Below are 13,232 nucleotides of genomic sequence, written 5' to 3'. Positions count from 1 at the left end.
AAATTTCACACCTGTATGTGAAACATAGCGCGAAAGGCGCTTAATTGAAATTTTGTAGGTGGCGCTATTGAGCCATTTTGTCACACATACTTCAGAAACCCATATCTGACGTAAATTTTCACCACTTCTGACGTGTGTGCAACGTTTCATGAGTTTTCCAGCATGTTAGGCCCTCAAAAATGCGATTCATTTCGGAGAAGAATAATAATTGACTGAGCAATTACAATAGGGTCCTTACACCACCGGTGTTCGGGCCCTAATTACAATATTTTACACTTCATGAGGAATAACAGTCAATTTTATTACAGTTATTTTTCTTAAATAAGACATCCTTGATGATGTATGCATCCTGCGATCTCCGGAGGATGCAGTCTCCAAAATGAGATACAGCTACAGTCTGTACAAAACTGGTCAAAAAAGTTTTTGAAAAGTCCTTTATGCTGACCAAGGCTGCATTTATTTGGTAAAAAATACAGTAAAAACGTCAATAATTGAATAATTTAATTAATTCCTAAAATGACAAAGCTGAATTTTGAGCATCATTACTTCAGTCTTCAGTGTCACATGATCCTTCAGAAATCATTCTAATATGCTGATTTGGTGCTCAGGAAGCATTTCTTATGATCAAATTAATGTGGAAAACAGTTGTACTGCTTAATATTTTTGTGGAAACCAACTTTTTTCACAATTCTTTGATGAATAAAGATCAAAAGAGCAGCATTTATCTGAAATACACTTGTTTTTGTAACACTGCACAAGTCTTTGCCACTTTTGATCAATTTAATGCATCCTTGCTGAGTAAAATATTTATTTTCAAAAACATCTTACTGACCCAAAAACTTTGAATGTTAGTGTATGTGTGATGCACATAATCATACAAATGTGGCTGAACTATTTCATTCTGCATGTATTTTTTATTAAGCTTTGTTACAATATTTACAATCACAGTATTCGTGATTTTCCATGTTCATTACATTTTTCTTACAAGGCACAGGACAGGTCTTATTTATTTGTATGTTAAACTTATTCTGCATTTGGTAAAAAAATGAACAAAAAATAATTAGGCAGAAGGCAGAATTTTGCAGTCCAAGAAAATAAAGATGATATAGAGTCAGATGATTGCCAGGTGACAATTGAACATGGGGAAAATACATTGCAAATATTTCAAAAAGAATAGAGTTTAGGACAAAATTGCTTATACCCCATAACCAATAATCAGTTTTGCCTCTGAATCAATCACTCTAGCATGAGTTTAATATCAAGCAGTCACATTTGTCTATCCACACAGGGCAAAGCTTATTAGTTCTACCTTAAACCTACATACTTTATAACACTGAGTCCTTATCTAATAAAAGTAAAACATAAATTCCCTACATTCAGACTAGTCCACATGCCAAGTGCTTTAAAGAACTTCAAAGTGCGCTTTCAATGAATGGGTTTTCCATCAAGGACTGTAAAAATGTCTTCCAAGGACTTGTGAACACACTTAAGAAACTCATGAACATTTCTGGCAGGGTAGCTGGACACATTGCACCCGATCCACTCATCATGGACGCCATAGCCCACTCCGAAACCATCAGGCACCACAGGAGCAAACCCGCCCAGACTGACCGCAGGGCTGGTGAGAGTACTGGTGGACAGGATGTTGTGGTTTATGGCGGCATATGCTGGATCCTGGTACAGACTGGGCAGTGCCATTCCTTTCGAATTAGCCAGGTAGCGCATGGCAAAAAGATGGCGATCAAACCCTTGACCTAGATGAAAACACACAAAGAAAAAACAATCACAATGATAAAATAAATAAGCTGAGAGTGAACCAAAGATCATTTCTTCTGTGGAATACAAAAGAAGATATTTTGAAAAATATCTTTTTTGTCCATACAATGTAAGTCAATGGGGTCTAATGTTGTTTTGAATTACAATTTCTTTCATTATATGGACAAAAATATCTTCTTTTGTGTTCCATAGAAGAAAGAAAGAGTCAGAGAGGTTTGCAACAACAAGACGGTGATGACAGAATATTTTATTTTATCCTTTTAACTTGCTCAATACCGCTTAAAATAAACATGTCTTGCTAACAAAAACATCAGTTTTTGCCTCCTAAAAATCACAAGACACCACATGAATATGACTGACAGATTGTAAAAGTGCTGCCCTCACCCATGGCCGCCTCTTTAGTGAGTTGCCCGTGGTATTTGGAGCATTCACTCAACAGCCCCTGTAACTGCTCCACTGTGTGCTGTCCGGGCTGCTGGACGAAGGCCTTGGCACAGCGCTTTGTGTGGATGCTAGCGGGACGGATGGTTTCTGTGCGACCGTGTTTGAAGGCAGCGGTGCTGCAGGACTCATATGTGGCGACAGTCTGGCCATACTGCCGTAGGAAGCCCATCTGGAAAGCAAGCTGTGCAATGGCATCTGGGCTCAACTTCTTCTTCTTAAGCTGCTCCTTTCCACCTTTCTTGAACTCCATGGCGTCGATGGTGAGCTTTGACACAGCGGCATGGAAGTTCTCTTTGGCTTTTGTGATTCCAGCTTTTAACCCTTCATCAAGTTTGAACCCTAATCGGCGCACTGCAGAGGCAGAGTCCACCGATGCGGGCTGAGAGCCAGGGCCAACCAGAGGCTTCTCCGTCGTGTCCTTGAAGACTTCATTCTGGAAGCGAAGAACGGCCACGCCGTCACCCCAAGAGTGCTCAAAATTGATGGCCGCCTGTCCGTCCTTAGCCAAGATGATACTGAAGGACTTATCGTACCAGCGGTTGCATCCGTCTCCATGAAGCATGTTGTGAGAGATGTGAATATGGTCTCTCATCACCTCCTCATCCAGGCAGAGGCAAAACAAAGCAGTGTCTACTAACTGCAGAGCTTCACCATTTCCAGCATCCAGCAGTTTTTGTCTTAAGCCTGCCCAAGTGTCTCTATTTTCACTTGTTAGAACACCCAACGGGAATGAAGGAGCTTCTGTGGGGTCTGTCAGGATGTATTTCAGGTGAGCATGAACCTCAGCAGGCTTTATCAGGTTGCCGTCCCGATCCAGAACATCAAACACATACAGGTTGCCTTGTCTTAGTACGAGCAAGTGGTGGCCCTTGTCATCTGTGAGGAGCTCATCACGCTTGTACTTGGGTATACGTGTGGAGTTAAAAAGGCGGAAGTACTGTGACATATCCAGAGGATAGGCATTCACCATGTAGGCTCCAAACCATGAGATGGAAGGGGGCACCCATCGGATCAGCCTCTTGAAACTATCTGTGTCACTTTTGGCAGGGTTAAGATGAAACACTTCCGGCTCAAGCAAACCAGCACGAAGGGTCTTCATGAACCGGACAGCTGAGCACACCATGTTGGTGGCCCGCACAAGCTGGTCGTTGTACTCGGGTTTGGGGTCAGGGTTAAAGGACATGAAAGGGTTAAAGTTGAGCACAACAGACTCCCGAGCAGACAAGTACATGTCAAACCATGGAGCTAAAAAAAGGCAAGAAGGAGAAATTCATTGATGAGGTTACAATTAAAACAAAATGCAATTGTTATTATGTGATTATATATCTCCCACCTGATATATAGCTGGTATGCTTGTTGTTCTTGTCTAAAGCCACAAGTTCCTCATGTAACTGCTTGCCTGCACCACTCTGGAAATCGTGTGTTACTTTCTCTGTATTGCTGTTGGATTTCAAGGGAACAGAAATATATCAAAACTCAAGTTAATTCAGATATGAAATGAATAAATTGATATAGTTACCCTAGGCTTATTACCTGTACTGTTCATCATTCAGCAAGGGTCTTTGAGCTGCCAAATATCTCCGTATGGTATCCTCCAATTTTGGAACTGGTAACCTGTAAAAATCATGTAAAATGATATTTTGGGAAACACTTTCATTGAAAGTTTTATGTATTCATTGGTTTCGTATAATATTCTATAGTATTTTGTAATGTACTACTTGAAATCTTTGTATTGTTTTATAATGTGTTTCATCTAATTTTGTATGAATTTTATTTTTTACTTGGTATAATTATTCACTCTACTCTATTACTCTACTACTATTTTAACATTTTTTTGTGTATGTACATTACCATTCAAAAGTTTTGGGGCTGTAAGATTTTTTTGTAAGAAATTAATTCCATGTGGTGCATTAAATTAATCAAAATAAAGACTTTTACACAGTACAAAAGATTTCAAATCTGTTCTTAGGAACTTTATCAAAGAATCCTGAAAAAATGTATCCCGTTTTTGCACAAAAATATTAAGCAGCACAAATGTTTTCAACATTGATAATAAGAAATGTTTCTTGAGCACCAAATCAGCATATCAGAATGATTTCTGAAGGATCATGTGACACTGAAGACTGGAGTAATGATGCTGAAAATTCAGCTATGCCATCACATCACATATTTACATTTTAAATTATAAATATATTTCACAAAACTACTGTTTTACAGTATTTTTGTAAAATAAATGCAGCCTTGGTGACTTATTTCAAAAACATTAAAATATATTACCGAGCCCAAACTTTTGAACGGTAGTATATACAACATCACAAGCTCAAGACAAATTCCCTTCAATGACATTTCTTTCAATTAAATTCAATTTATTATTAACAAATGCAACGCAACCTGTACAATGTAACACGGACCAATGCTGAGGGAACGAAACTTGAGGCAAGGGGGGGCGTTTTTACGTGTAACACCGTGTCCCCATCCCCTTGCAATATAAGTGTAGAATTTGCACTTTCACCTACATTCTCTAATATGACCTAAAACTGTCGTAGACAAAAGTTTTAATTATAGCGTTTCCAGCTAAAATGCAATTCAATATCAAAGACACAATATCAAAGCACAGTGTCACAGAAATTAATTCTCTGATGTGGGTTATATGTCATATTTGTGATTTTATGTAATTCTCCTACCTTGGTAAACTCTTCTGGTAGTGCATGGTCGGGACGACACTTTTGTGTAAATACTCAATCCCAGCTCCATCCTTACTACTGTATTTACGTTGAGTGCTCGTTAGAACTGACAGGGCAGGGTTATTCCTTAACAGTTTTAATTTATTCAGTGCTGAATTACATTGTGTAGAGAGCAACCCTGCCATCATACAACTTGTAGTTTAATGAATTAAGAATTGTGTGCTTTTCCTAAAACTCAACTTCAATTCCAAACCTTCTGAAAGCTGCCAACCCACTGAATGAATGCAGGCTATCTGACAGATCCTGTCGCTTTCGGTACGGCCAACAGTAATTAGCTGCCTGTGCTCGCTTAACGTTTCTATTTAGAAAAAATATTTCAACAAACTTAAAAAAATCGGCTTTGTTAAGATACTTTTTACTAACGGCTTCCCAACAAAAATCTCCTATTTTAATATTTAACGTATTACTTCCGCCTCACTTACTGTGACACTTTTCACAATAAAAGTCCCAATGTATATAAACAAAAAAATACACAAAAATATATGTAGGCTGATAAGTTGTGCATCTAATGATTGGAACTGGAACTGTCTCACAAAACAATAGTAAGAGTAAAACGTAAGAGATTTTGCCAGAAATAATTTAGAACGTATATTTAAATAAAATACATTTAAAACCAATCCTACGAAAAATATTCTTAGTTCATATATTTCGAGTATTTATTATATTCCTCTCATAAATTTTAAATACATTTTAAAGCACTGGGGCTATCAAAACCTAGTCCCGCCTTTTCGTTCTGATTGGTTCAGCCACAGATGAACAGTGAGATGATTGGTCGCCGGGTCCCTTTGGGACGCTGTAATCATGAACGACGGACAGCATCAATGGGAATCAGCCATCAACCACATCAGGCGCGTTGCCAGCATCATCTGGACCGATTGTGCTGTACGAAGCGCGACATAATTCTCCATATTTAGATCAGAACCTAGGCGAAAATTATACACCTTTATTCTAAATTAAAATTTAACAATGAAATATAAGAGAATGCATATAAAACTTGACATTTAAGAGACCCACAGACGTATTCCTATTGCGGTTCATCGCTGTCTGAGTTGATAGTGGGGGTGAAGTGCTCATCCTCCTCCTCCGCTGTCGCGCTCTGTAACAAATTGTACATTTCAGCTATTATCATTCCCATTCAAAGGATATAACACCTGACGACGATTTTACAAATAGCTTGAATCTCATACGTCCAGACCGTGCATGCTTTTTGCATTGCGGTGTAAGGGTATTTGACATCTTGCAGAGGTAAGATTATTTGGATATTGCATGACGACACGGCATAAAACATTTGGGTATCATAAAAAATATATTCAGAATACCAACAAGAAGCTTTTCCCCCTTATTATAATAGGTTTATTTATATAAATAATTATATCTATTTCTAAAAGCTGCTGTAATCATCACATATAGGTGCATGGGTTTCGGTATTAACCCTGAGATTAAATTCACAAACACTATGTTTTGACCTCAATTCATCCTTGATCTTAGCTTTACCTTTGAAGCTTAACCACAGTATCTGTCATTGCTCATACCAAATACCCTGACGTTATTGATTTTCTTATTTATGGTACAAAAACAAATTGTATTATTATTTTCTCAGAGTCAAAGCAATGGGAGCTCTAAGCAGACAGGAGTTCTTCCAGGAACTGGGATCCGGTTGCTTGCTTCCGACTGTCCAACAGGGTCTAGAACAAGTATGGCAGCTGTTACTCATCTGCCTAGTATGTAGGCTGCTGTGGAGATTGGGTAAGAGGGTTTATACAACACAGAACATGTACTGTAATTTTAAAGGAATAGTTCCTTTAAAATGAATATTATTTACTCTCCCTCATGTCGTTCTAAACATGTATGACTTTCACTCCCCCTTGCCGCTTGTATATTTAAGGAAAGCGAATAGTGGCCAGGTGTTTTCAAGCACCAAAAAGGACAAAAATGCTATAAAAGTAGGTAATGTACAATGTACCATATCTCAAGTCTTTTGAAGACATATGATAGCTTTGTGTCTTGCTTGACAGCTGCGTTCCATTTCACTTTCATTGTGCGATAAAACACTTATGCTATAAATAACATCTTTTGTGTTCCATGGAAAGAAGAATGTTTCAAAATACACAACAGTGAGTAAATAATAACAGAGTTGTCATATTTGTGGGAACTAATCCGAAAGTACAACTAAAAACATGTAATTAAATGATATTATGTTAAAAATTATTTTTTCTCTCAGGTCTGCCTTCTTTCTTGAAACACCTGAGTACAGTGGCAGGCGGTTTTTACACTCTCTACCTGTTCTTCGAGCTACACATGGTTTGGGTGGTGCTTCTCAGCCTCCTCTGCTACCTCATCCTCTTCCTGTGTCGTCATTCAAGCAGCCGCGGACCTTTCCTGTCCATCACTATCCTCATCTACCTTCTTCTGGGGTATGTCCTCCTCTCACACTCTTCTGTTTCTTCATTTTTACAGAACACAGTACGTACAATGTAGTCAATGTGTACTGTATATTTGATTACAGTGGAAATAGTTAAGATGAGGGATGAATAGTCAGGCTGAAGGATTTGAACACTATAAATACTGATAAAAACTGTAATATTGTTAAATATTTAAAATAACGGTTTTCTATTTTAACATATTTTAAAATGTAATGTATTCCTGCGATGGCAAAGCTAAATTTTACAGCATTACTCTAGTCTTCAGTGTCACATGATCCTTCAGAAATAATTCTAATATGCTGATTTGGTGCTCAAGAAACATTTCTTATCATTCTGTTTCAGAGAGTTGCATATGATGGATACAACAACCTGGCATAAAATGAGAGGTCAGTTTTTTATGTTGTTTTGTTATCTGACAACAGTGAATATTAGACCAGGATGGTAGATGTTTACTGTACTGAATTTTGGCTACATTTACAATGAAATTGTTGTTGTGGTCATCCAGGTTCCCAGATGGTAGTGGCCATGAAGGCAATTTCTCTTGCCTTTGACTTGGACAAAGGCATAGTGGAGAAAGTTCCCTCTCCAGTGGAGTTCATGGGCTACATTTACTTTGTGGGAACTGTCATCTTTGGGCCTTGGATCAGTTTCAACAGCTATATGGATGCGGTAGAGAGTAGAAAACTTGTGAGTCTCGAGTTTGCCAGCATTCGTTCTAATGCAATTTATAATGAAAGATGTATAAGAGCATTTCCAATGACACTTCAGAGCATCTATCTGATCTTTTCCACAGAGTGTCTCCTGGTTTATGAAGTCAATCTTCAGCTGTGTGAAGAGCCAGCTCTGTCTGGTCATTTCCAACTGTATTGCACCCTATCTCTTTCCCTATTTCATCCCAGTCTTTGGAGACAAGCTGCTCCGCAAGTGAGTATAAATTTGAGTTGAGGAAAATTGTATAGTTTATTCAGTGAGCAATAAGGTGTAAAGTATAGATGGTTTCTTTTAATATCAAACATGTTAATGTTAATGGTTATGTTGCTATCTGTGGCTTAGTGAAGGTTTTTAATGTTTGACTGATCTGTTTTCATATTTTTTCCTCAGCAAGAAGCGAAAGATGAGGTATTATCCTACTTATGTTATTAATACATTTATAAATTTTGAACATGAGGAATAAAGACATTTTAATATAAGCATGCTTACATGAGCTAAATTTACTTTGAAATACATATTAAAATAATTATGGTTAGAAAATTCTGAATTCTGTCCATTAATAAAATAGCCATTTTGGACTGTGTTTAATTATGCATTTCATTTCATATTTCAATGCAGAGGCTCTATTAAAAGGTAAGAAATGCACAAGCCTTTAATGTTAAAACTCAACAGTCTCATGTCTCTGCGGTTTTCTCTGTGATAACCTTCAGCTTGTGATTCTCCTCATCAGGTGGCTACAGGCCTATGAGAACACCTTGTCCTTCCACTTCAGTAATTACTTTGTAAGTTACCTTGGTGAGACGACAACCACACTGGCAGGTGCTGGTTTCACAGAGGAGAAGGACAACCTTAAGTGGTTTGTATAAATTATACAGATTCACATACTACCAATCACTCAGTGTCAGAAATAAAACGGGGGACATAGCAAAAATGAGAAATTCCTCCATTTTCATATGCATAGTAATCTAATCTAAATAGGCTTGATGTTATGTTTAGTATGGTTTTAGTGGCTCTCAAGGCACTGATATGACTTACAGTGGCCATAAGATAACTATACTTATTGTCTGGTTATATTATAGGAATTATTTTGTGTTTTATATTATTTAAAAAACAATTATAGAGGGCAAATATTGTTAATAACATATTATTACATTAAAGCTAGGGTAGGCAATTTCAGAGAGGCTAGCAATAGCGTGCTGCAGGGATGATAAGATGTTTTCACGTTTTATTCTACTACATAAAATACCTCAGTAATACATCAGTCATGATTTTTTTAAGCTGTTACATGTTTTGAAAAAAGGCGGTTGCTAGTGGCTAAATGGGACTACAGAGGCAGTCAGGGACATTAACGTTGTCACGCCAAACAGGTAAACTTATCTACACAGCACGCTAGTCCGCTTTTACAGACTTGTTGTGTTTATAATCACCCTCTTGCAAACTACAACTTTCATGGAAAATGTTTTTAGATAAAAACTGAAAGAGTTGTTGGAAGCTTTGTGGTGGTGATGTTAAAATCGTACGACCGTGCTGTAGTTCGTTTATAGCCTACGTTTAGCTTTTTACTTCTGTAAAGCTTTACCTTTTTAGATGTTTAGCCTTTTACTGATTGTATTTAGGCTTTAAAATTTGTGTTCATTTGTGAAGATTATCTTGATGAACAAAACATGTAAGAATCATAAACTTTTGTTGGTCACAGAGCTTATTTTCTGCAATATTCCAATGAAAAAATCCTATTGACTTTTTGTTGAGGGATGCTGAGTGATGCTAAATTCCAGGTTGGCCTACAAAAATACATCATCCTTGCAGCACACTATAGCAAACTAGCTTTGAAAGCATAAGATCCCTCCCTTCAGTACGCTCTCTAAAGCCACGACTCCTCCAAAAATATGAACACGCACAGCCAGAGCAGAGTCTGCAAAGTGTCACGAGAGACGGCGTCTCAAAGCACATAACATTACAATAATATTGAACATAAACAGCCTACAGAGCTCTGACTTGTACCACCTGACTGCTGCAGATTCATTTCGCCGTTGATACCGTTGCCATAGAATCACTTAGGTCTGAGCACGTGAACAGCTTTGAGTATGAACGTCACGGGTTGCCATCTCTTAATTAAGCAGGGTGCGCGGAGGTATGGAAATACATAGGATGACAGGCAGGACTGAATGGAATATTTTCTTGGTCCTGAGACTTCCACAGAAGATATGAATAAATTTTTTAAAATTTAGACCACATCTATTATTATTTGCTAACAAGATGTGAGGAGTTTCAACCAGTATAACAAAAAGTGTTTATGAAAAACATTGCCTACCCTAGCTTTAATAAAAATATGAATAAAGTTTATTTCTGACATTGCAATCATTAATATCACTGAAAGTATATAATTGCCATTTACTTTTAATTGATCAATATTTCATGCTCTTCCCTTCTTTCTTTCTCTCAGTCTATCTTTTTGTCATTCCATTTCTGTCTTTTCAGGGACATGACAATAGCAAAGCCGCTTAATGTTGAGTTTCCCAGGTCTATGGTTGAAGTGGTCACTTCCTGGAACCTGCCCATGTCCCGCTGGCTCAACACCTGTATGTGATTTTTTTTTTCATTTGTTAATGGCTTCTCTAACAATTTTGTATTAGTTATAATACACTCTGAAATTAATTTAAACATGTATTTTAGCTCCCAAAAGACTTGAATGAACAGATTGACCAGCTTTTACTTAGAGCAGGCTTTTGTATATTTTCATTACCTCCAAGTATACGAGTAAGTCACATTTCTCCTCCTTTTTAGATGTGTTTAAGAAGGCTCTCAGATATGGGAGCTTCACAGCCATTATCTTGACATATACAGCGAGCGCTCTGCTACATGTGAGTGCGTTTTGGCTTATTTTTAATTTGCTATTTTCTTGATTAATTAATTTGAATTTATTGCGTTCTTTCTCAAGTGTATAATAAATGCAGTATTATATTTCTGTGCACACAGGGTCTAAGCTTCCACATTGGGGCAATATTATTAACACTAGGCTTTATAACATATATTGAACATGGTGAGTATCTGTTCAGGTATAGTTATTTAATCATAGACATTTATTATTGCTCATGTCACTGTTTTCAGTTATTGCAATATGTAATATCATTTTAAAATGTTTTAATCAGTTTATAAAATGTTTTAAATGTTCTAATTTTAGATTTTCTAATGTTCTAAGTGTTCTTCACACTTTCAGCTTGGATTTTGGTTGTGTGTTTAATGGACTTTGCCTTCATTCTGTGTTTCAGTGCTGAGGAAAAGATTGTCCGTCATTTTAAATGCATGCGTCCTCTCCAAGAGATGCCTATCTGACTGCAAACACAGACATAAAAAGGTGTAGTATATGTCATTATAGCTATAGAAGCACTTGTGTGAATACCTTTTAAAACAAACAAACAAACAAACAAACATAAAAAGCCATAAAAAAAGAGTAATCATTTAAATATGGTAAAATAAACATATTTTAGTAAAAACTAAAGTTGTAGATTATGTATTTATAAATGTAACTTTTTTCTTTTCTCTAGGAATTGTGGGTATATTTAATTAATGGGACGTTTAGCATGTTAGCAGTGCTACATTTAACATACCTGGGCTCTATTTTTGGCTCCAGCACAGATGACATGGATTCTGATGAGGTAAAAGCCACTTCTCCTGAAATTCTATGGCCCTTACTTTCTGTGCAGGTTATTATTCATATTTGTTTAAAATATTTTTCTCTTTTCCGCAGGACGGCATGGCTAGCCACACCATTCAGAAATGGATGCAGCTCAGCTGGACGAGCCACTGGTTGACCTTCGGCCTTTGGGTCCTGTATCGCCTTCTTCTATAAACACTGAGACCTACATAGACGAGGAGAAGTTGGGAGAGGATAGCAATAACTGTGATTGGATATTTTATATGAGCTTACCGTAGAGGAGCCGTGGCCATTCATGACATCACTGTGAACTCTGGATGAGCGTGACTGCGGACCAGAATCCTCAAATCCAGGAAAAACTGCTGTACAGTTAATATTGATCCACACCACTGGTTTGACATGACCAGAACTCTACAACTACAGGATGTTCTGAAGTTTTCTAAGCTTCCTAAAGTAGAAAAAAGCATCAAGACCTTTTTACAAACCACAGCAATCCACAATAAGTGTGAATATTGAATTATTCATAGACAATATTAATGAATTGCTCAAGATTTTGATATGACTGACTAATAAAAATTGTAGTTGTAGTAGGTTTTTTTGATGGTTTAGAACAATTACCTTTTAGTGTGAAAAGAACATATTAATATTCTTATTGATTGTTTCAGAAGCTCTAAAGTCGAACTGCTCAAATCAAGTTTTGTATTGCATCTATTGTATGCATTTCAGCCTGACAGGTTTTTTTTTTTTTTTTTTTTTGCCACTTTCATATGGAAAATCAACTAATACTAATTCTTTTCCACTAAAGCACGCATTCTGCGATTCACAATCATTACGGTTCTCATGTACAACAAACATGCCAAGTGACTTATTTTAGTCATAAGTTCATCCTCAGAGGGCTCTGAATGAACATATGATAAAGTTCACATCCTCTTTATTGTACGAGTTGTTTAAATGGTGACAGTAAGTCTCTGGGTGAGTTTGAAACCCTTTGAGACACTCGAATACTGAGACAGTATTAGTAGTGTTTAATAGTTTCTTATATTTAGACTTTTTAAAAATGTAAATTATTTACGGCAACTAGAAATGGGAAAAGGAAAAGTATAAAGTGGGTTTTTGTTTTCTGTGTATTTTAATCTTTTAGTATTATTATTATTATTATTGCTATTTGGTAGTGAATAGAGTAATGACATCATCAAAACATTGAATTAGATGGATTGTTTTATGGATGGTTTGTTTATATAGTAGTGCCAAACAGAACAATAATAATTAATAGCCAATTAATTCAGGTATGTTCTTATTTTCTTTCATTTATTGTGTTCGGACATCCATTACACAACACATTTTCCATTGAGTTGCCCTGTTGTTAATCCCTATACTTTTATTAGTGAATATTAAATAAAGAGTTTAAATTACATGGATGATTTTTACTGTATTATGTATGTTTGACTGCCAGTCCACTCTATAATAAAACTTGAAATT

At 36.7% G+C, this 13,232-nt stretch overlaps 2 protein-coding genes across 3 annotated transcripts; one reads left to right on the top strand and one right to left on the bottom strand.

Annotated features, from left to right (window-relative positions):
• Positions 1 to 894: 894 nt before the first annotated feature.
• On the bottom strand, positions 895 to 5,358 carry cpt2 (carnitine palmitoyltransferase 2). Its single transcript, XM_051903394.1, has 5 exons — positions 4,905 to 5,358; positions 3,754 to 3,834; positions 3,554 to 3,660; positions 2,161 to 3,465; positions 895 to 1,754 (listed from the first exon to the last, which is right to left on the bottom strand). Exons 1-5 carry the CDS (start codon positions 5,090 to 5,092, stop codon positions 1,426 to 1,428), a joined length of 2,010 nt encoding a protein of 669 aa, XP_051759354.1. The 5' UTR covers positions 5,093 to 5,358; the 3' UTR covers positions 895 to 1,425.
• Positions 5,359 to 5,538: 180 nt separating this feature from the next.
• Positions 5,539 to 13,196, top strand: porcn (porcupine O-acyltransferase). 2 transcript variants are annotated; one of them, XM_051903399.1, is made up of 15 exons: positions 5,539 to 6,209; positions 6,565 to 6,710; positions 7,186 to 7,378; positions 7,730 to 7,773; positions 7,893 to 8,074; positions 8,181 to 8,311; positions 8,489 to 8,506; positions 8,717 to 8,731; positions 8,829 to 8,954; positions 10,577 to 10,677; positions 10,883 to 10,959; positions 11,075 to 11,138; positions 11,368 to 11,453; positions 11,644 to 11,754; positions 11,847 to 13,196. In XM_051903399.1, the coding sequence occupies exons 2-15, from the start codon at positions 6,575 to 6,577 to the stop codon at positions 11,946 to 11,948; spliced, it is 1,386 nt and encodes a 461-aa protein (XP_051759359.1). In that variant the 5' UTR covers positions 5,539 to 6,209; positions 6,565 to 6,574; the 3' UTR covers positions 11,949 to 13,196. The 2 variants fall into 2 exon arrangements, with proteins under 2 accessions (XP_051759359.1, XP_051759360.1); XM_051903400.1 differs by lacking the exon at positions 5,539 to 6,209 and having other exon boundaries at positions 6,574 to 7,078.
• Positions 13,197 to 13,232: the final 36 nt, after the last annotated feature.

Source organism: Ctenopharyngodon idella, chromosome 8, assembly GCF_019924925.1.
Source record: "Ctenopharyngodon idella isolate HZGC_01 chromosome 8, HZGC01, whole genome shotgun sequence".
Taxonomy (NCBI): domain Eukaryota; kingdom Metazoa; phylum Chordata; class Actinopteri; order Cypriniformes; family Xenocyprididae; genus Ctenopharyngodon; species Ctenopharyngodon idella.
This window is presented reverse-complemented; position numbering and strand designations above follow the sequence as displayed.